General features: G+C 42.7%; 1 protein-coding gene across 4 annotated transcripts in view; it reads right to left on the bottom strand.

The window, feature by feature from the left end:
• Positions 1 to 22,314, bottom strand: part of OSBPL1A (oxysterol binding protein like 1A) — a 197,820-nt gene that overhangs the window by 153,615 nt on the left and 21,891 nt on the right. For 2 of the 4 annotated variants that reach the window (XM_058677085.1, XM_058677086.1), the window contains exons 3-6: positions 18,347 to 18,432; positions 16,302 to 16,376; positions 6,317 to 6,428; positions 1,677 to 1,762 (exon numbers count right to left, since the gene is read on the bottom strand). In XM_058677085.1, coding sequence (XP_058533068.1) covers positions 1,677 to 1,762; positions 6,317 to 6,428; positions 16,302 to 16,376; positions 18,347 to 18,432 — 359 coding nt within the window. Of the gene's footprint in view, positions 1 to 1,676; positions 1,763 to 6,316; positions 6,429 to 16,301; positions 16,440 to 18,346; positions 18,433 to 22,314 lie in introns of those variants that run through there. The other 2 variants (XM_058677088.1, XM_058677087.1) reach the window with 2 other exon arrangements.

The following is a 22,314-nucleotide window of genomic DNA, read 5'->3' as shown; positions in this document are numbered from 1 at the left end:
TCTAGACCACAGCTGACCCCCTGGCACTTAGACCATCCATGTGGCTTCTTGTTCACTACCCCAGTCAACCCTGCCACCCCCATGCGTGTCCTCAGATGCCTGGGGACTCCAGTCCTATATCTGGGTCCCCTACTCAACTGACCACAAATAACACATACTATGCCAGCACCCTTCCATGAGCCCCTGAAATAAAGGTTTCACTAAGATCTGCTTGTTCCTTTCAGCCCTGCAATTCACATTCATGACAGCAAAATCAGTAAATCAGTTGAGCAGATAATCTTTTGGAAGAATCAAAACCACAAATGCTCAATGTATAAATGGCAGTGTTCTACTGAATCTGCCATTCTACCTTACTGTTTGAGAAGCTTCACATAGTCTCCATCTCAGAAAATTTAAAAATATTTCAGCCAGTATACTTAAAGACCACAGGCCTTTTAAAATAAGCTGAAGGGCCCAGCGCGATGGCATAGTGGTTAAGGTCCTCGCCTTGAACGCACCAGGATCCCAGATGGGCGCTGGTTCTAATCCCAGCTGCTCCACTTCCCATCCAGCTCCCTGCTTGTGGCCTGGGAAAGCAGGAGAGGACAGCCCAATGCATTGGGACACTGCACCCACGTGGGAGACATGGAAGAGGTTCCTGGTTCCTGGCTTCGGATCGGCGCAGCATGGGCCGTTGCGGCTCACTTGGGGAGTGACGGAAGATCTTCCTCTCTGTCTCTCCTCCTCTCTGTATATCTGACTTTGTAATAAAAAAATAAATCTTTAAAAAAAACCCAAGAGAATGATACTATAAAATATACATGAATATATATTTTTTTTCAAATTAGGATGACCAGTTTGAATAAAGCTATCCACTAAATAAACAAACACCTCTGACCAGCTCCAGCCGTTGCGGCCACTTGGGGAGTGAAACATCGGACAGAAGATCTTCCTCTCTGTCTCTCCTCTATGTATATCCACCTTTCCAATAAAAATAAAATAAATCTAAAATAAAATAAGCTGAAATAAGCTGAAATAACTCTAAGTCAAATGGCAAAGCTCCACTGCTGAATTCAGAACGAACATAGAGCCTCATGTTTAATCAGCAGGAAAATGGACATTGGGAAGTTGATCTCCTAATTAGAAGAATAAAATGGCACAGCTTTCAGTCTGCTCTCATATGACATCAATACCTCCAGAATGCTGTTCATTCTTTGCATGTTTCTTTCCATAAGTACACCACTCCCATTACAAAGTATCGCTCATCATGCTTAGAAAAATGTGCTTTTTCAGAATACAAGGGGCTTAAAATGGTTTGTACAAAAATAGAAGTAAAAGACACTGCACATTTTCCATGAATCTTCTGAAGAACCCTTATATGTTGTTTCAATTTTCATCAGGCTACCAAGGAAAAAAAATGTTTTTATCTTTATACTACTTACTGTGAAAAATCAAATTCTAATCTATCAGGTTTTCAATGGAAAGGAAGGATTGAAAATAAGAGATTCAGAAAAAAAAATCCTGCTTAAAATGTGTCCTGCTTAAACTAGTACCGTGTCCACCATTTTCATGTATTCAAAAATTTTCACTCTTATTTTTAAGTTTGCAATTCTTTTTGGTGCCATGTTCATTAATTATGAACTGAAGAATAAATAAAACTTTTCCGATGCGTAAAGAAACACTTTGTGGACTTTTACCAGCGCAGTGAGTTCTGATGTTCTCCCTTCCCTTGCGGCTGCTAGAAGTAATTCTTCAAGCTTTCTTTGCTGAGTCCTTTCTACAGCTGCAAAACGAAAGCACATGTTACTCAACCGTTAGGGTCCTGTTAGAAAAGTCATTGCAGAGACATATGAAGAATGAAGCGAACATGATTTCAATTCTCATTTCAACAACAAACTTTGTGGTTTTGGTTGCCTTAGATTTCAGATCACCGAGTTCTATTTCTTTCGGGTTGGGATGAATTTATGTTTATAGCCACAGTTCTAACTACTTTAATCACTATATTATCTATTATAAATAACTGCATTATTCTTATATACTGAACTACTTTTACACATTTATCTCAGAAAGGTAAGTAAATAAATGAGTTTCACACATTTCACAACTTAGAACTGTGAAAAGTAACATTCAGAAACAGCATTAGGGCAGACATCTTGCTGAGCGGCTAAGACAGCAGCTGAGACAACTGCCTCACACAGTGGAGCACCTTGGTTACAGCTCCAGCTTTGCTCCCTATGCGAGTTCCCTGCTACTGCATGCCGCGGGAGGCTCAAGTGCTCATTTCCTTGGGACTATATGGGAGACATGGATTGAGTTCCCTGGTCCCCTGCTTTAGCTTGACCCAGCACCAGTTGCTATGGCACTTGGGGGAGTAAACCCTCTAGTTTCAAAATAATAGTATTGATAGGAATATGTACAGAACCTTAAACATGCAGGTTGCTGAAAAGTTACTTACAGACTTCCATGTAAGATTACAAAGGTTATTTTCATTTTTTCAACAAATATTGCAATGATTCCTAAGTGCTAATGAAAGCTCTTTAGCACATTTATTTGTTAGGGGTCAGTGGGTGCTGTCTAGAATGTTAGGTCACTGCCTACAACACCAGCATCATGTTTGCACTGGATGGAGACCAAGCTCCCTGTTAATGTGCCTTGGGAAAGCAGCCAAAGATGACTCAAGTCCATACGACCCCACACCCACATGAGACCCAGGTAAAGCTCCTGACTCTGGCCTGGCCCAGCCCTGGCCACTTAGGTCATTTGGGGAGTTTATCAGTAGCTGGAAGATCTCTGTGTAACTACACCTTTCACATAAAATAAATAAACCTTAAAAAAATTAATTCACTAAAACTTCATAACTGATAGGGGGTATTATTATCATCCCAACTTTAGAGACGCACCAGATGGTTATGTAACTTAACCAAAACTACACAGCCAGAAAACGGAGAAGGTAGCATTCAAAGTTCAGGTTCTTATCTCCAGGTTTTCATTAAAGAAAAGAAATTAGCAATTGGCTATCTTAAGAGATTTAGAATATATAAATAAAGTATCATTTCTGTTAGCTCTGAGTTCAGCTTTGGCTTACACCAAAGAAGCAACTTCACAGAAAAGCTTAAGCCTCACTTATCACACTATGCAAAGGTGCAGGGGAGGAACTATAAAAAGTCTTCCAAGACTTCCAGGGTTGCTGCAGACATAGAAGCAGCCTGGGAATCTAGGAGACTAGAGATGAAGCTAGCCATTACCATTGCTACCCACCATACCAAGCACACCATCACCTCTAAGCTACAGGGAATATGTACGCAGAACACTGGGACAGCTCAAGTAGTTCAGCTTTGCCGTTAACGCCTAAGGTTAGAACACCTCATTACCTAGTCACATTTTTATTTCCACATCCCTGCTCACTGCCTCAGAAGGCCAAACCTCACATGGGCTTTCAGTGGCTGCTTCTATTGCTGGGACTCTCCATTTTTGATGCTTCCTGTCTCTTCCTACGGCCTCTGAACAATGACTTTGAGAACAATGATGCCCTTAATTCCTACTTCATACCTCACCAAGTTCCACATTACCCCAGGCTGTCATTTATTCCTACAGTCATTACCAAAGCCAAGCACCCTGTCTTAGCCTCCAGTGCATCAGAAGCATTTGTGATGGTACACAATTCATATCAGGTCAATAAATATGTGAATAATTAAACAATGGTTAATAATGCTGATTCCAGACTTCACAGAAAAGAAACAAATACACTCTATGTTTCTTTCTAGATGATCTAGGAGCATAAATAAAAGAAATTAGGGACTACGAGTTGGAAATGCCTAATCTGTGTTCCTGTATGTTTCCTGTGCTGTGTTCATCTGGGAAACTGGGAAAAGGCTGCTAACCCAGTCAGTGAAGCAAACATTCCCGTCGTGAACAGCGGCTCCTACAGCTTCTTGATGTGGGTGCTGTTCACATAGTTTGTTCTATTTACGAAAAGTGAGGAACACATCAAGGATGTAAGCTTTCCTGCACGTTTTATATTTCAATAAATTTTTAAAAATATAGCAGTCTTGTTTTGAGGTCTGAGAGGCTTGTGATGTACAAATGTGAGGAAATACTTCACTGTGCCCTCATAAAAACACACAAGTATTACATGCTAATAAAAAATTCACCTTTTAAAAAAGCAAATATTGTAGATCCAAACATATTATAAAAATTTAACTTTTATGAGACTGTATAAAATATCTTATCAGAATCTAGGAGAAGGGCTCTCCAAAGCCAGAAGTGGGCCCCAGCCTGATGTACGCTTACACACCTACATGTCCAACTGTACATTAGAAATGCAGGAAAGTACCTGGAAGCACACTGCAACGGTCAGAGAAAATTACTCCTTTGTAACTACTACATTAATAAATGATTTGGGTAAGTATTTTTAAGCATACTAAAACAACTAAGTTCATAGTAAACAGGATATTTATCATCACAACTTGTGTCCCCACAGACAACTCACTCATTTACAAAGGGAAAAGATAGTGTACTACTGAGTGTCAACCACCAGAAAGAGAATAAACAGCCTTGTTTTCTGGAGTGAAACATCCCTGTCTCTGCGCACTATCCTATGGCACGGTTTCTACTCTACCTGTGGTCTTGTTGGGTTGCTCTATGAACTTCCTGCAGTCTGTCAACAACCCATTTAATGCTCTATTCACAAGTGCTACTCCACCTGACTAAGGGGATTTCATTACGGCAGAATCACCCAATGCTGAGCTCCTATTTCTCAGGCTAGGAGCGTATCAGTTCACAAATCATTTTACTCAAAAAAGTCAACAAAAGCCTTAGCCGCACAGGGTTTAGATTTTGGAAGGGCCTTAGAGCACATCTTTACAATTCCCCTTATTAAATGTCAACTTGTCACACTAACCTAACATTCCAGTCTGTCAAGAAAACCTCAGCTCTTGGTTCTCATCTTGATGCATTAAAGTGACAGGCCAAGATCAAAGACAGTATCTCCTCTTCTCCACCAGGTCACAATGTATTAAATCATTGTACATGTCTAGGAATCCCATACCACAGCGCCTAGATGTATTAATTTGCTTGTTCACTGAAAATGAGTATACTCAAGTGAAGACACTGACGTTATTTTGTAACTATAAAACACGGGAAACTAAATTCTCAAGGCCAATTGGAAAGCAATAAAAAGCAGGAGCTTGGTTTTCACTATGAAAACTAAGATTCAATATCCAGTAAATATCTAATTACACTGCTCTTCTATGAATTTCAAATAAAGGAAAACATGTGAAACTACAATTTCAACTGAGCATTTTTAATCCTAAAGCACAAATTAAGGATCTTCTCTCTGCATTAGAAATGCCACCATCATGTCCTAACAGCCATGTCTGGTGATTCAAAGTGATCCTATGGGAGGAAGACTTCCCAATGCGAACATGAAAGTATTTTTGTTTTCATCTACTTTATAGAAACCCTCCTGAATTGCTGCAGATCCTTATGTCTTTGCAAATGCAATTTGGTCTTTCATGTTTGTACCAAAAAGTTGGTCCAGCAAGAAATGACTGTCATCTGTTATACTGTGATGAAGTCCTCAGGAAGTCCTCCTGGCCAGAGCCATCATCCCCAGCAGCAAATGACTCCCAATATTCCTCCTGCACTCTTGTGCTACGTCTCAATCATGCTTCATCAGCTTATCGGTCATATGCCTTCATTCTCTGACGGTCTTAAGTACTTGAAAAGTTTTTTTTTTTTTTAGATTTATTTCTATTTTTTTGTTGCAACGTTAGATATACAGAGAGGAGGAGAGAGAAAGAGGACGATCTTCCATCTGGTGATTCACTCCCCGAGTGACTGCAATGGCCAGAGTTGCACTGTTTGGAAGTCAGGAGCCAGGAACCTCCTCCAGGTCCTCCCATGCAGGTGCAGGGTCCCAAGGCTTTGGGCTGTCGTTGACTGCTTTCCCAGGCCACAAACAGGGAGCTAGTTAGGAAGTGGAGCTGCCGGGATTAGAACCGACGCCCATATGGGATCCCAGCGTGTTCAACGCAAGGACTTTAGCCACTAGGCCACCACACCGGGCCTTGAAAAGATTTTTTTTAACCTGCCATAATTTTGCATAAATTATAGGTTTATTTTAAATGTTTGATTTTTCATTGAGTCATATCTGCAGATATCAAGAGACATGTAGATGAGTTTATAGATATATTTTTTGCCCTAACATTTTCATGATGAGCACTAACACACAGGCGTGTTCTCATCTGTGCTGGTGTTTCAGAAGCCATTTTATTCACACATTGAGCTTGCTATCATTAAAGTACATGCTGGTCATGTTAATACCCGCAGCATTTACCTTGAAGCATGTTTCTGATTTCTTTGTCATGAGTGGCTTCCTTTGCAGTCTGTCCACTCCCATTAACAACAGTGGTGTCAGCATTATATTCTAAAAGAAGCATTACCAACTCCTAAAAAAGAGAAATTATTTTGAGATATTGAGACTTTATTGTATTATTGTCCTTATTCTAACCACAGATTACTACATTTTACAAAGTAGATACATGGACTATGTAAGAATCTTCATTGTATCAGTAATGCCTACAAGAATTGAATTACACTGACAACTGCCTCAACAGCTGCCAACATAACCAATATATAGTCCAATTTTATCATTGCTAAAGAAAATTTGATTGCTTTACCAAAATAATTCAAAATAGTTTGTGTGTCCAAACTAAGTATGTAAGTAAATACAGTCATTATTTAAATAAGAGCAGGTAGTACATTCACTTAATAGCATCCCTCTAAGGCCTACTGGAAAATAATTTTCTCAATAAACCTAGACTATTTAAAATTAACTTAGTGATCACAGAAAATAGATCATTATTACTTGAAGTGATGCAGGCTAATGGACAGTCACATACCAAAGAAATAGTTTAACAAAACACATTCTCCTGAACTAGCATACATACAAAGCTCATTAAACATATAGTAAGTGAAGCTTTTCAAAGTTCATGAAAAATCTCTGTGAAGAAAAATTATGTGGATGATTTTACAATTTTGGGGGGGTAACAAAATTAGGTTACCCTTCAGAGTTTGTTTCCCACAAATTTTTGAAGTACCCTGGTAATTCTGCTATCACTGGGTTTCTTACACAGTAACACTGCAAAAACAGAGGATGGAGACAATATCAGGTGTGCGGTGCATGGCTATCCTGACACACCCAGCCCCCAAGCAGCAGGTAAAGTCATGGCTGCTTTCTAGTTTCACACAATGTGAAATATTAATGGAAGCAGGCAGGGCAAAGACACATGATCAACTTAATTATATAAGAGCCAGCAATGTTCCTGATGTTCTCATAATAAAAACTTACTGCATAAGTTAACTGGGCCTGCGCCCAGCGTGACAGCCTAGTGGCCAAATCGTTGCTTTACATCTGCCAGGATCCCATATGGGCATGGGCTTATATCCCAGCTGCTCCACTTCCCTTCCAGCTCCCTGCTTGTGGTTTGGGAAAGCAGTGGATGATAACCCAAAGCTTTGGGACCCTGCATCTGTTTGGGAGACCAGGAAGAGGCTCCTGGCTTCGGATCAGCTCCTCTCCGGTCACTGCAACCACTTGGGGAGTGAACCAGTGGACAGAACATCTTTCTGTCTCTCCTTTTCTATGTAAATCTATCTTCCCAATAAAATAAAATAAATCTTCAAAGAAAAAAATGTTAACTGGGACTTTCAGATCCCACCTAGGTTGTAGACAACAGTGAAGAGATACAGATACAGGTCATAGAAAAATTGTAACACCTTGTATTAACTGAGGAACTGAGATCATGGGGCAACCCAATGGGCTGGAATCTCGGGGCAGGTGCTGCAAAGCCAGTGCCAGCTCTGCTGTGGCAGCCGTGGAGAGAAGGGAGAAAATGAGTAGATGAAAGAACTCAGGGAAGCCCTGTGGTCAATTTCTGTGACTGTGTGAGAACATGGAATCCCTGTAAGTCACACATCAGACAAAAGTTTACACCACTGGCAAGCCCTTCTCTATGGAACTCCACCTGGTAGCAGCTGGTGAAAAGACTTGGGGGATGAGGGTGACCACAGAATGCCTTCTTGGATAGCGCCAGCCTACAGCAGTGAAGCCCCCTGCAGAAAAAGCATGACAACCCATTCATGCCCAGCTCATTCCCAATATACTTGGGAAGGGCAACAAATACACTTCCAGCAGTGACAGGAAGCAACTTCACAGCATCAGGGAAGGAAAAGCAAAATTACCTTTTACCACAAGGCAAGGAGCTGGAAACAAGCAAGAGCCCAGTCCTTAGCCAGAGGTCAAAGATTGCTGAAGATGGAGGCTGCAAAAGCACAAGCAACTAGCCCCTGCCCCATACTCCCACATCAGAACCAGATCACAAGTAGACAACAGCAGTCTACTCGCGGGGAGAAGCTACCTGTGGAGACAAAGCTCTGAGGCCAAAGACTCACCATGAAGATCTCAAGCTGAAAGTGATGCAGGAATCTGGAGCAAACTCCAGAAAGCCAGCCTGCACCCGTGCAGGTGCAGGACTGGGTGCGGGGAAGGGAGGAGCTTGAAGGCAGGGCTGCTCTGCAGGTAACCACAGCAACAGCAACTCACCACACACAAGGAAGGCCTTTAATAGGAGACATCAGAGCACAACTAAGGAAAAGGTAAGATGCAGGAAACTGAAGACATCAGCCCACCCCAGCACTAGGAAAAAAAACAAAATGAAGAAAAAGAACACAGCATCAAAAGGCTGCGGGACATTATTAGCCTAAAATATGTGTAAACAGTTAATTCAAGAAATTATTCTCAGGTACTGGATCTCTCACATACATACACACATAGTAAAGAAGGAAAACAAGATAATGATATAAGTAGTGGCTACAGTTGTGGCACAAAACGTTAGGCCACCACCTGTGACACATCATCCCATGAGAGCACCAGTTCAAGTCCTAACTGCTCTATTTCCCATCTGCTCCGATAATGTACATGGGAAAGCAGCAGAAAACAGCCTAAGTGCTTAAGTCCCTGACACGTGGGAGATCACAACAGAGTTCCTGGCTCCTAGCTGGCCCAAGCCAGCTATGTGGCCATTTTTTTGGAAACCACGCCACAGATATCCTCTCTCTCCCTTTCTCTGTAACTCTGCCTTTTGAATAAATACACTATTTTTAAAAAGATACCTATTATCATTTGTCCATTTAATTTTGTCCTTGGGAAGTGTGTTATAGAAGGGCACTTCAAAAAGTTCATACAAAATTAAAAGATTAGCTTTAAGTTTGTTTTTTTTAAATATTTGAAAAGCAGAGTTCCAGAGGAAAGATCTTCCATCTGCTGGTTTGCTCCCCAGACGGCCACAACTGCTGGAGCTGAGCCCATCTGAAGTCAGGAACTTCTTCTCAGTCTCCCACATGGGTGCAGGGGTCCAAGCAAAAGAGCCATCTTCCACTGCCTTCCCAGGCCATAAGCAGGGAGTTGGATTGGAAGCGGAGTTGGCACAGTGAGATAGTAAGCCTCTGCTTCTGGTACCAGCATCCCATATAAATACCAGTTCGAGGTCCAGCTGCTCCACTTTCAATTCAGCTCCTGCCTGGGAAAGCAGCAGAAGATGGTCTAGGTGTTTGTGGCCCTGCTACCCACATGGGAGACCTGGATAGAGCTGCTGGCCTCTGGTTGGCCAGGTCCTGGCCGATGTGGTCATCTGGGCAAAGTCAATCAGTGGACTGAGGATATCTTTTTCTGTAATTCTTTCATACAAACCTTTAAGAAAACAAAAACAAAAACCCTACCCTCAAGTAAATAGTGTACAACTGATACGGCAAAATTATTCTTTTCTCTCCCTATCTTGGAAAACAGAAAGATCCCAAACTATTTTCATTCACACGGACAACAGAATCCATCTACGGTTCTGCCTCAAACCAGCTGAACACTCACCTGATCAATGACATGCTAACAGAACTAGATGAGCAAGCAGTAGCTAGAAAGCCTCAAGACTCATGCGATCCAGACTCCAGAGGCCTTGCCAGGCCAGTAAGTTCTTGGGAGTTGAGTGACTTAAGCAACTCCAGGTTGCATCCTCCAAAGGAAGGAGTCGTTATTGCAGCTTGTAGCACCCATGACAAAAAGGCAAACACCATGTCTTGTTGGCTCCAGCAGACTCTGTGCACCTCAGCACAAAACTCTGATCCACATGCTATCAGGCAGTCTGTGGCCCTAGGGACAGGGAGGGACACAACAGGGATGTGCAGGAGTAGGTTTAGCACGCAAATGGCATGTGGGTATCTCCTGATAGTTCTCCTATTTCAACACTGAGCAGGCAAGTACAGACTCCTCACCCTAAGAAGGGCATTAACAACCAGACCTTTAGGGATGAGGGCCTGTGTGACACCATCAAGTAAGCAACAAAGAGCAAAAGAGGCATTAGCCCCGAGCAAGGACAATATGGCATGGGCAGTACAGCAGAGAGAAAATGATTCCATTGTGGTGCCAAGACCAACCAGACTATAGCAAGAGGAACTACCCTGTCTCCTCTAAGCTGCTCCTACTCCCACAGACGTAGGAAGCACTGGATCTAAGTGGAACAAGGGCCGGGCTGTGCAAAACCAGACGTGCAGACCAGCAAGAATGGTCTACACACAGAAATCTACTAAAACCTGCTGGCAAGAATGAGGGAGAAAAGGAATCCTACTCCACTGCTGGTGGAAGTGTAGACTAGTGTAGACTAGTGTAGACAAGTGCAGCCACTATGCAAGTTAGTATGCAGAGTGCTCATACAACTGGGAATTCATCTACTTTACGATCCAGCTATCCCACTCCTGGAAGTATATCCAAAAGAAGTGAAATCAGCCTAAGAGCATGTGACCTGCAACCCTATATTTATAAAAGCACAATCTACAACAGTGAAGACACGGAAATAACTCAGATGCCCACTGAGAGAGAAGTGGAAAAACAAGCTGTGGTACATCTACTGCATGGAATACTATTCAGCCACTAAAACAATGAAATTATACCATTTGCAACAAAACAGTTCCAATTGGAGACCATTATGCTCAGTGAAATAAGCTAGTACCAAAAGGACAAACATCATTCTCTGATATAAGGCAACCACCATGCAAAATACAAGCTAGATACACATGTAAACAAGTATATACATATATTCTCATGGATGAATTGTATAAAGGAGACTAGCATGCCAGGAAGTGAGCAAAGATATGTCACAGTAGGTATCTCTACTTCTGAATTTTAAAAAACTCCCAATGAAACAGTTAAATATACCTTGACAAAATGGTACTAGATATTCTACCTTTGCCTATACCTACAATGACATGGCACATTTAAATGGCAGAATGTTAAACCTGTAACTTAAGGACTATAGCGCTGTAGTAACATGGGTAACAATGGTAAGAGGAAAAATGAGGAAGGAGGAAGGGGAGGAAGAGAGGGTACTCCCTGTACCTACAAAACTTTATCATGGAAAGTAGTAACAATAATTAAAAACAGAATAAAAGACTCACTATGCCCACGGCTGGGGCACCCAGAAAGTAGCTGTTGGTCCTCAGCCACTCTCATGGATCATCTCAGCCAAAAAGAACCATCTCTCTGAAGTCTCCAGTCCCCTTTCTGTAGTTGTCTCTATCCAGTGACTCACTGTCGCAAGGGTATAAAATCCACCCCTCACTCCCCCAGTGGAGAAAGCTTTGAAAAATCAGGTCTTCAGTAGACTCTCCTTGCCGCACCCCCCGCAAATTAGCTGGGACTATACCACAGCCTGACTTTAGTCCCTGGCCATTCCCTCTCCTCATTCTCAAAGGTGTGACTCTCACTCTCGGTCAACCTGCTGCGCACTGACTCCACCTGAGTCAGCTTCCCTGAAAATCCAACCCACAAACAATGGCAATGTGCAGGTCTCCACTTTGGAGGACTGTTTGTCACCAATTGCAATCCATCAGTCCAGACAGTGCCTTCAACACAGAAGCACAAGAGGTAGGGTCCTAGGAGGCCTAGAGGCATGCACAAACCCAGGGCCGCACACACCTTCCCCATGTTGACCAAGGGACTACTGCAGCACCTATTTCAAAGCTATGTGTATTCCCAAATTCCACTAAAAAATAAAGGTTGGTGTCACAACCCAATTATTGATTACACTATCTCTATTTTTACCCTGATTATAAAAGATACAAATACTCCGGATTTCCAGTTGTATCTGAAAAACAAACATGAAAAATAACACTTTAAAACTTTTATATTACCAGTGGACACTAGGGGGCACTAACGTCCCAAGAACAGCTTAGAAGTCTCCAACTTGAGGGGTGGGGATGAGTGCTTTTATATATTCTAGAACACCAGGACTTGTAATACTTTATAATGAGCCAAATATCGTTCAACTCGACAATCTATTAAATCACAAAATCTCATGGTTATATTTAAAAATATCTTCAAGGTAAAAGATCACAACAAAACAAGATCATCAGACTCATGGTACAATCAGAAATAAACCTTTTAATGCAGTTCAATCACACCTGAGCATATAAATTGAATGGTCTTCCTATCAGCTCTAAACATTTAGCTCCAACTGAACATTTTCTGATACAATAGATAACAAAATAAATATGACAATGCTAAAATCCAACCGAGGTCCAGTTTCACATAATCTCATGCTGCAAGTTCAACAGAATACCAAAAAGAACCAAATAGGTGAAGACCCATACACAGATAATGACGGCTTTACCTTGGCGATCACAGAGACGAAGAATAAGACCTGTATGGTGCTTATGGGATTAATTGGGGAAAATGAAAATGAAATGTACTGATTCCCTGCAAGATGAAGGTAACCCAGAAGAATGAAGACATCACCACAACGAGTAACACAAGTAGAAGACGAGTCAAAGCACAGGAAAACCGGGGGAAAGGCTTCCTTCTAAATGCAAGAAATTGGGAATGATGCATATACACTGCATTTGAGTTGCACTTTCTAGAGTGGATGCAGAAGGGCCATGTGGATACCAAATGGAACAGAAGCTTAGCAGGCACAAAGAGAAGAGCAACATGTGCAGGACTCCAAAAGGGAAACAGCAAGCAGTTCACACACAGGTCAAGCACATCAAACCACTGGCAGTTCATTTTTCAAAACCAACAATCCGGAATGACAGCTAACCTACTGTTTACTGTTTTAACTGGCTCTTTTTCCTCACCTTTAGTAAGACTCCTTAGCTGGTTCACAAGTGTGAGCTTGTAAACAAATAGGCAAGAACAGTGTGAAATGCACAATTTCTCACATGATCCACACATCCTGTGTCGACTTACGGTTTATATAAAAATTCATTAAATCTAGTCATTAGAATGATGAAAAGTATAAAACACTAATAAATTCTTCTGTGTGAAGAATGTACACAAACTTCCAGTTATGTATTTATAGAGTCAGGAATCACATCAAAGTCAGTAATCAGAGTCAAAGGAAACATTCTACATTGTAGTTAACATGCCAGATGATTAAAAAGCTTATGCTGGGGGGTTGGTGCAGTGATGTAACAGGCTAATCCTATACCTGAAGCACCAGCATCCCATATGGGTGCCAGTTCAAGTCCCAGCTGCCCCACTTCTGACCCAGCTCCCTGCTTATGTTCTGAGAAAGCAGTAGGGGATGGCCCAAGGCCTTAGGTCCCTCTACCCACTGGGACTCTTGGAAGAAGCTCCGGCCTTCAGTTCAGCTCAGCTCAGCTCTGGCCACTGTAGCCATTTGGGGAGTAAATCAGCAGACAGAAGATCTCTGCCTCTCTTCTGTGCATGTGTAGTGCATGTGTCAAAGCTGAGTCTCCTCAGAGGCTCAGACGGAGCAGTGGACAGCATACCCAGGTGCACATGGAGGAAATGGCAGTCCATCAGAGCCTGCAGAGGACACCTGGTATCACAACAGAGGACGGATACAGAACAAATCAAATGCCCCAGCCATGTGGTTGCAGTGAAAAACTGGGAAAACAGAGACTATAAGGTGGACTATGTCAACCAGTGGATTCTGCAGAGACTTCATCATGCTTGGAATGGTGAGCTTGGCAGCAATTCAGAACTGTTGAACTGTCAAAACCACTTGAGCAGTGCCCTCAGAGCATGCCTCACATTGGGGACCTGGGATGGGTGGGAGACAGGGTGGGGCTTCTCCCTTTATCCCCCTGCTTACCCCAGATACAGAAAAAAAAATGTGGAAACAACGGTCTTACCCACTTTCCTGTAGCCTTGACATCCCTAATCAACTATGTAAAGATTATCAAAATAAAATAATTACAAATAAATAAATAAATCTTAAAAGAATTTTATCATGTCTGAGGTAAGTGACTTTTGGTTACAGTGGCACAAAGAGCTCATAGAACAAAATTTTAGACTGAAGAACAGGTATAAAACTGGGCAAAACTCACAAAACTACATAGTGCTGGATATTGCTGCAGATAAGAAATCAAGAGGTAGTTACTCAACTGGTGCTGGTAGGACTTTAGATAAGAATATCAGGAGACTTCAGTCTTGCAGCCACAGGCTCTTAACTTTATCCTAGTTCCCCCCAAAATTTACAAGGGTAAGCCTAGCAGAGACAACCAGCAGATCTTCTGCCACAGTGAACAGACCTGATTCGGAAGAAGAGTTTAAAAAGGGGGGAAAGGAGGAGAGAGAAAAGGGGAAGGGGGAGAGGAAGAAAAGGAATGGGAGCGGAAGGAAGAGGAGGAAAAGGAAGGGGGAAGAAGCAAAGCGGAGGGGTGGGGAAACAGGAGGAGGGAGAGAAAAAGAAAAAATTAACAGTACATTAGCTAACCAAACTCATTCTAGCTAACCAAACTCATTCTAGATTCCCAAGATTAAGAGAAAGCCAGTACATAAATTTTTAAAAAGTACTGTGAGATCTGTATGTTAGAAACTGTAACACTGGGCCCAGCATAACAACCTAGTGGCTAAATCCTTGCCTTGCATCCACCAGGATCCCACGTCCTGGTTCATGTCCCACTTGCTCGACCTCCCATCTAGCTCCCTGACTGTAGCCTGGGAAGGCAACAAAGGAGGACCCAAGGACTTGGGACTCTGTCGCATGAAAGACCTGGAGGAGGCTCCTGGCTCCAGATCGTCTCAACTCTGCCATTGCAGCCACTTGGGGAGTGAGCCAATGGATGGAAGATCTTTCTGTATCTCCTTCGCTCTGCATATCTGCTTTTCAAGAGAAGAATACTTTCTCTGTATATCTGCCTTTCCAATGGAAGAATAAATCTTAAAAAAAAAAAAAGTAAAACACTGCTATTTGAAATTAAACATTCAAATAAAAAGAATCATACATTTATGTTCATGGATTAGAAAATACTGTTTGTCTGAATGGCAATCCCCTCCTAACTGAGATACAGATCAAGGTAACACAAAATCCACTAAAATTTCAGTAGGTATTTCCACAGAAATTAACCAAATTATCCTAAAATTGATATGGAAATATAAAGGACTTATGAATTTTGAATAGATCAGTTGGAGAACATTTACATTATTTGATATCAAAGCTTAATTTAAAAGCTACTGTGATAAAGCGGTATAATAGACATAGATCATTGGAAAAAAGTAACATCAAGAAATAAACCTTTATACTCATTATCAACCAATTTTCAACAAGATGTCAACATAATGGAATGCAATGCAAAAATAAAAAGGAAAAAAAAGAAAAAGGTATGTGTTTTCGATAAATGGTGACTAGGTAACAAAATGTGGTGGATCTTCACTGGATAAACACAGTCACAAAGAGGAACACGAGACCAGCTCAAACCCCCAACAGCATTATCTTAAAGAAACAGATGAAGCCATTTCTAAGAAGTCAGTGGGAAAGGCAAATGTCTAGAGACAGAAAACAACCCAGGGGCAGCCTGAGCCTGGAGACGGGAGCAAGGAATGAAGGCAGACACTGCAGGGAAACCTTCTCAGACAAAAGAAAACATTCTCAAACCAGGTTGTGATGACTGTAGCACCACTGCATAAAAGTAGTAAAACATCACTGACACATACTTAAGAGATGAGCATCACGTAGCAAGAATTAATCTCAATGAAGGCATTTTTATAAAGAACAGACAGGCATTCCCCATCACTCTGGCCCACAAGCAATCTTCTACAGGACATAGGAGACAGAAGCCCCATGACATTGGTGCTTCACCTCTCAGTCCAACTCTTAAGACCTTGTGCCCTTTTGAACCAAAGTGCAGCTTTATCCACATACTGAATGGCTTTTTCCAATGGCTGGAGAGATGGTTGTGAACACAGAAAATACTGATGCTTGTTCTTTCAAATATTTCACTTGCAAACACAGAAACAACGTTTTCACCTTTCGTCCTGTAAAGGCAGCTCGATGAAGTGGCGTGTCTCCCATGTCATTTAACACATTCACTTCCGCACCAGCCTGGTAAACAGGAAAACTTTATCTTCCACATGCCAAGAAATACACAAAGCTGAAAATAATTCCCTAAAAATATATTAAGTATTTCAAATTAAAATAATTCTTAACATTGTTTGGGTGTCACAGAAAACAAATTCAACTCATAGTAAACCCTAGGTCCCCCCCCGTGGGGGACCTAGAAGCAGCAGCTCTGGGCTCCTGACGTCCAACTGGCCCAGCACTTGCTGCTGCAACCATCTGGGGAGTGAACCAGCAGACGAAGAGCTCTCTAGTGCTTTAACTGTGCCTTTCAATTTAAAAAAGATTTTAAAAATAAAGATTTATTTTTATTTGAAAGGCAGATTTATAGAGGAGTGAGACAGAAGCAGAGGAAGTGAGAGAGCGAGACAGAAAGGGACAGAGAGAAAAGGGGAGAGATCTTCCATCTGCTGGTTTACTCCCCAAATGGCCACAATGGCCAGAGCTGAGTCTTTCTAAAGCCAAGAGCTAGAAGCCTCTTCAAGGTCTCCCATTTAGGTATAGGGTCCCAAAGACTTGATCCATCCTCCACTGTCCCCCCAGGCCATAAGCAGAGAGATGGGTTAGAAGTAGAACAGCCAAGACATGAACTAGCACCCACATGGGATGCTGGCACCACACGGTGAGGATTAGCCTACTGAGCCAAGGCATTGGCCCCATAAAATAAACATTTTTATTTTAAAGTAAATACCAGGTTTCCTAGAAGGTGAAAGTCTACCTGGTAGAATAAAATTTTTCTTTAAAAATCTATACACCTGCACGTCTCTTTTGCAGAGTCACACGGAAAAAAGCAGAACTATCTGAATGAAATACCTTATTCGCTTCTCAAAGACTTCACTTCAGGGGATTTTTTTTTTTTTTAAGATGTCACTATAAACATATAGATGGACTGTAAAATTAATCTAATTTCAGAAATCACAGGGGTGATGAGCACAGGCACTCAAGTACCTGCTGCACGTGTGGCTTGAAAATCAGCCACTCCGCCTCTGATTCAGCATCCTGTTAACGAGCATGTTGGGAGGCAGAACATGATGGCTCAAGTACTTGACTGCCTAACACCCATGCAGAAGACCCAAATAATATTGTGAGTTCCCGACTTCCACCGGGGTAGGCCTGGCTTTAGTGGCACTTAGGAAGTGAATCAGTGATAGAAGATTTCTATTTCTATCTCTCCTTGTCTTGTAAATGAAATCACAATAAAAAAGAAACATCAATGTGACAATGTATTCATCACAGAACTAAGAAATACTAAGTCTCAATTCTTTTAAGTACAGTATGTACTAAGAGATTGTAACATTTTTGTAACATTTTTAAAACCATTTAGCATGCACTTTATTTTTCAACTGTCATGTTCATAAAACTAAACAGTATCTATTAATATGCACACTTTCACAATTTTTAAAAGTCAGTAATATAAAACTCAAATGATCAAAGAATGAGAATTTAATTAAACTAGCTAACCTAATTTATCACATATTCTGTAAAGAATTGTCTTCAGTAATGAGCTGTTTTTTAAAAAAAATAATTTATTTTACTTGAATGGTAGTTACAGTGTGGGAGGAAAGGAGAGAGAGAAAAAGAGAGAAAGAAACAGAGAGGGAATGGCCTTCCATCTACTAGTTCACTCTGCAAATGGCCAAAATGGCCAGGGCTGGGCCGGGCTGAAGCTAGGAGACACTAAAGGTCTTCTTCAGGTCTCCTACTTGGGTGGTGTATGTCAGAGCCCTTGAGCTATCTTCTACTGCTTTCCCACATGCATTAGCAGGACAGGTGGGTCATATGGTATGCCAAAGTCATAGGTGGCAGTTTGATCAGCTCCACCGTAACACCAGCCCCCAAAATGTTGCTTTAAATAAGTCTTTATGATCCAGTTGCCTTTTCTTAGACTTGCATTTTATAATGTTCAAAAGAATAGTATTTATTATAGTCATTAAAAATTAAAGCCATAAAAAGACCTTCAACAGATCCTCGACCACTTGTTTGTGTCCAAAATAGCATGCCAGATGAAGAGGTGTCCAGCCTAAATTAGACTTACTTCTTCCTAAAAAGAAAGAGATAAGGCATTTTTAGATGTTACTTAGGCATTTTCACAATTGGTTAAATTCCTCCTTAACAGGCAACTTCATTCACTGGGTCATGACTCTCCTTCACATCACGCGGCTACTGAGTAGAAGCAATAGACACATCACAGGCTGTGGAATGGGTGCAAGAGGCTCAAACTCAGAAGACCCAGATGTGATGCCCCCTTTCTCACTCAGTGTCCTCATCTTTAACAGGATAGATGGGAAGCACACGGGGATCACGTTCAAACCAGAAGAACTCTATTGGCCTACTGGCTCTCAGGTTCTGAGTCTGCAACCAGCTTGCCACCAGCTAGCAAAAACGGGATTTCTTGGCATAACAGCGCATGAAAATGACTGAAAAACTGTACCACAAAGGAACCGGTAAAAAATATTCTTTGCAGCATTTGGCCAGCTGTTGGCTGTACGCAAAGTGACTGAAAATGGAGTCTGACACCAGATAAAATCTCAGGTAATAAGCATATTGGATTACTACAGTGCATGTCCACCTAGATAACCAGAATCAAAGTTAAAAGTCATGAAGTCAGATCCTCGCAGTAGAGCTAAGAACTATAAAACAAATGGAGTGCTGCAAAAAGTAAACCTATACTCTTTAATTTAATACAATGAGGAATGGGGACACCACAGCTCAGAGCTGGGGCAGCTCCAAAAGCTTGTCAAGAAGCACATTCAGCTGGAGAGGACAGGACCTATACATACTCCCAGAGCCCACAGCCTGGAGGTCCGTCACAATCCAGGAGAGTGCTGGCCCTGGCACTGCAAGGAGGAGAGCAGCTGGATCCTGGCCTAGTGGTGAAAGAGACAGCAGTACCTTCTCTGCCCCTGTACATCACTGCCTCTTGTCCCTACCTAAGGAACTGCAGGTGCCATGGCACCTCTCTGCGTGCCATCTACTCAAACTCCTACATCTGCTTCCCCTAAATGAATGCCCTCTGGAACCCCAAACACCCTCAGAGCCTCTGTTTCACTGTATCTTCTGTCTTCCGTTCTTCAGTGAAACCTAGCTTGGGGGCCAGCATTGTAGTGCAGCACACAAAGCCTCCATTTGTGAGGTTGGCACCCCATATGAGCACCAGTTTGTGACCCAGATGCTCTGCTTTCTATCCTGCTCCCTACTAACGATCTGGGAAAAGCAGTGGAGGATGGATGAAATGTTTGAGCCTCTGCTACCCATTTCAGAGACCTGGTTAGGACTTGGCCCATCCCTGCTACTTGCAGGCATTTGGGAGAGTGAACCAACAGATGGAAGACCTCTGTTTCTCACCCTGTGTGTAACTTGGCTTTCAAATGGCCTTTTTTAAAAAGAAGGAAAAGAAAATGCTTGCTCCTTTTCCCTCATGTGGAAGCCCTATTCCCATATCTACAATGTACCTCAATAAGCTGACGCCTTGTGAATCTCCATTAAAAAAAACTTCCTGCTGGGGCCCAGCACAGTAGCCTAACTGCAAAATTCCTCCCGAGTTCCTGTCCCAGTGGCCCCACTTCCCATCCAGCTCCCTGCTTGTGGCCTGGGAACGCAGGTCCCAGAACAGCCCAAAGTCCTGGGACCCTGCACCCACATGGGAGACCTGGAGGAGGCTCCGGACTCCTGGCTTTGGATTGGGTCAGCTCTTTGTGGTCACTTGAGGAGTGAATCATCTGACGGAAGAGCTTCCTCTGTCTCTCCTCCTCTCTGTGTCTGACTTTTCAATAAAAATAGATAATCTTTAAAAACAACAACAAAAAGAAACTAGGCCGTTCTCACCATCTCAAGAAAAAACTTCCTGCTGTCCTTGGCTAACGGCATCTTCCCTCATGTTGTAATCCCTCTTCTGAGCCCTAGTTCCCTCCAACGCCTGCTCTGCTGCCATCTCCAGACTCCATCCCTTGCCAAGTAATTTTCTCTCTCCGCAACCAATCCTGCACCATCCAAGGAAGATCTGCCTATTCAATAACCTGGTCTCAGACTCAGCACAGTAGCCTAGTGGCTAGAGTCCTCGCAGGATCCCGTACTGTTGCTGGCTGCTCTACTTCCAACTCCCTATTTGTGTCCTGGGAAGGCAGTAGAGGATGACCAAAAGCCTTGGGACGCTGCACTGTGTGGCGACCCAGAAGATGATCTTGGCTTTGGATCAGTCTGGCTCAGCTCCAACCACTGCAGCCACATGGGGAGTGAACCAGCAGATTAAGATCTTTCTGTCTCTCCATTTCTCTGACTTTCCAATAAATAAACAAATCTTCCATAACCTAGTCTCCAAGTCTTAGCCTCCCTGTTTTCTCACAAACTGTGCCTGTGTGTAACAGATCACACCATGATCAACATAGAAAGTCCCCTTCCCACAGGCCCTCAACGTTCTAGCTTGATCCTGCAGACATATCCTGACCTCTTCTGATTTCCTCACCCCTTGGCTCCTTACTTATTCTCCACTCATGTAAATTCTCCCCAGTCTCACTGCCTTCAGTTAATCTAGGATACATTCCTTCATGCTCCATGTCAACCTTTCTTTATGAACATTCCCAGTATCCTTACTCCATTACTTTTGTCAGAGCAGCCTTAAAAAACTCATCAGGAGCCAGCATGGTGGCACATCAGGCTAAGCCTCCACCTACAGCACCTACATCCCATACAAGCACCAGTTCAAATCCCAGCTGCTCCACCACTTCCAATCCAGCCCCCTACTTATGGTCTGGGAAAGCCACATGGGAGACCAAGAAGTTGTTCCTGGTCTCTGGCTTCAGAATGGCCCAGTTCCAGCCACTATGGACATTTGAGGAGTGAGCCAGTGAATGAAAGATCTCTGTCTGCTTCTCTCTGTGTAACTCTACCTTTCCTATAAATAAATCTGAAAAAAAAAAGAAAGAAAAAATTACCAAAGCCTGAAAAAAGTTAAAATGGCACAGCTCAGCCAGACAGTCCTTCACACCCTGTTCCAATGTCTCTCTTGACTTCACAACACGTTCTTTCATCCTTCACTGTGCTCCTTACCCGGACAGCTCTCTTAGTAAATGGCCTCCTCTTTCAGCATCACAGCGAAAACAGGTTGTATAGAATTCCCCAGTCCTCCTGGCTCCAAACCTGCCATCCCACCTATGTGTCCATGCAGTCTCCAATGCTTCCATCCTAATGGCCGACAACTGCTCTTCCCACATCCTGGATGCCAACCCTTATCACTTCGCAGGTGCTCCTTTTTTCGTATCCTCACCTTTTCCCTCTTTAGCTACTGACAGAAAGGAGCAAGTAAATACTCCTCTTGATATAACAAGTAAACCAGAGAGGACAGTCCCCTTGACCCCATGCTCCCCACCAGTTACGGTGTTCCCCCACTCTCCTCCCATTTCCACTCCTCACTCACTCCACACGCCTCCTTCCCATCAGCCACCCATCCACTGCAGCCTGTCATGTCCCAGCATACCATTACAGCCTTCCTCAAGCTTTTAACAAAGATACTGCCTCTGACTCTCAGGAGTATGCCATGGCTGCCACGTCACTGCAGCACTGTCCAACATCAGACTGCTCAATCCACAGTCCTCCCTGAATGCCACAGCCCTGCACGCTGCCTCTCCTGTCACTCACACTTCCCAGGTCTCATCTGTAAGTTCCATTTTCTCTGACTGCCTCAGTACCAGTAACTGTAAAAACTGCTCACTGTGGGTGCTTTCCCACTGTTTTGTTCACATGCTGCCAACACCAAGATCCAGATTTCCACTTCCAGTTACCTCTAGGACACCTCTCTTTGCATGACACAGGGTAGTGCATGCTCATAAGGTACAATGCTGAACTCACCTTGCATGCTACACACACACATGCAAAGCCTACTGACACACCCTAACATGTGTTCATTATCCATTGTCCCCTATCCACC

The sequence above is a fragment of the Ochotona princeps genome, chromosome 18 (genome assembly GCF_030435755.1).
Source record: "Ochotona princeps isolate mOchPri1 chromosome 18, mOchPri1.hap1, whole genome shotgun sequence".
In the NCBI taxonomy this organism is placed as follows: domain Eukaryota; kingdom Metazoa; phylum Chordata; class Mammalia; order Lagomorpha; family Ochotonidae; genus Ochotona; species Ochotona princeps.
Note: the sequence above shows the minus strand (reverse complement) of the source record. Positions and strands in the feature narration are given on the sequence as shown.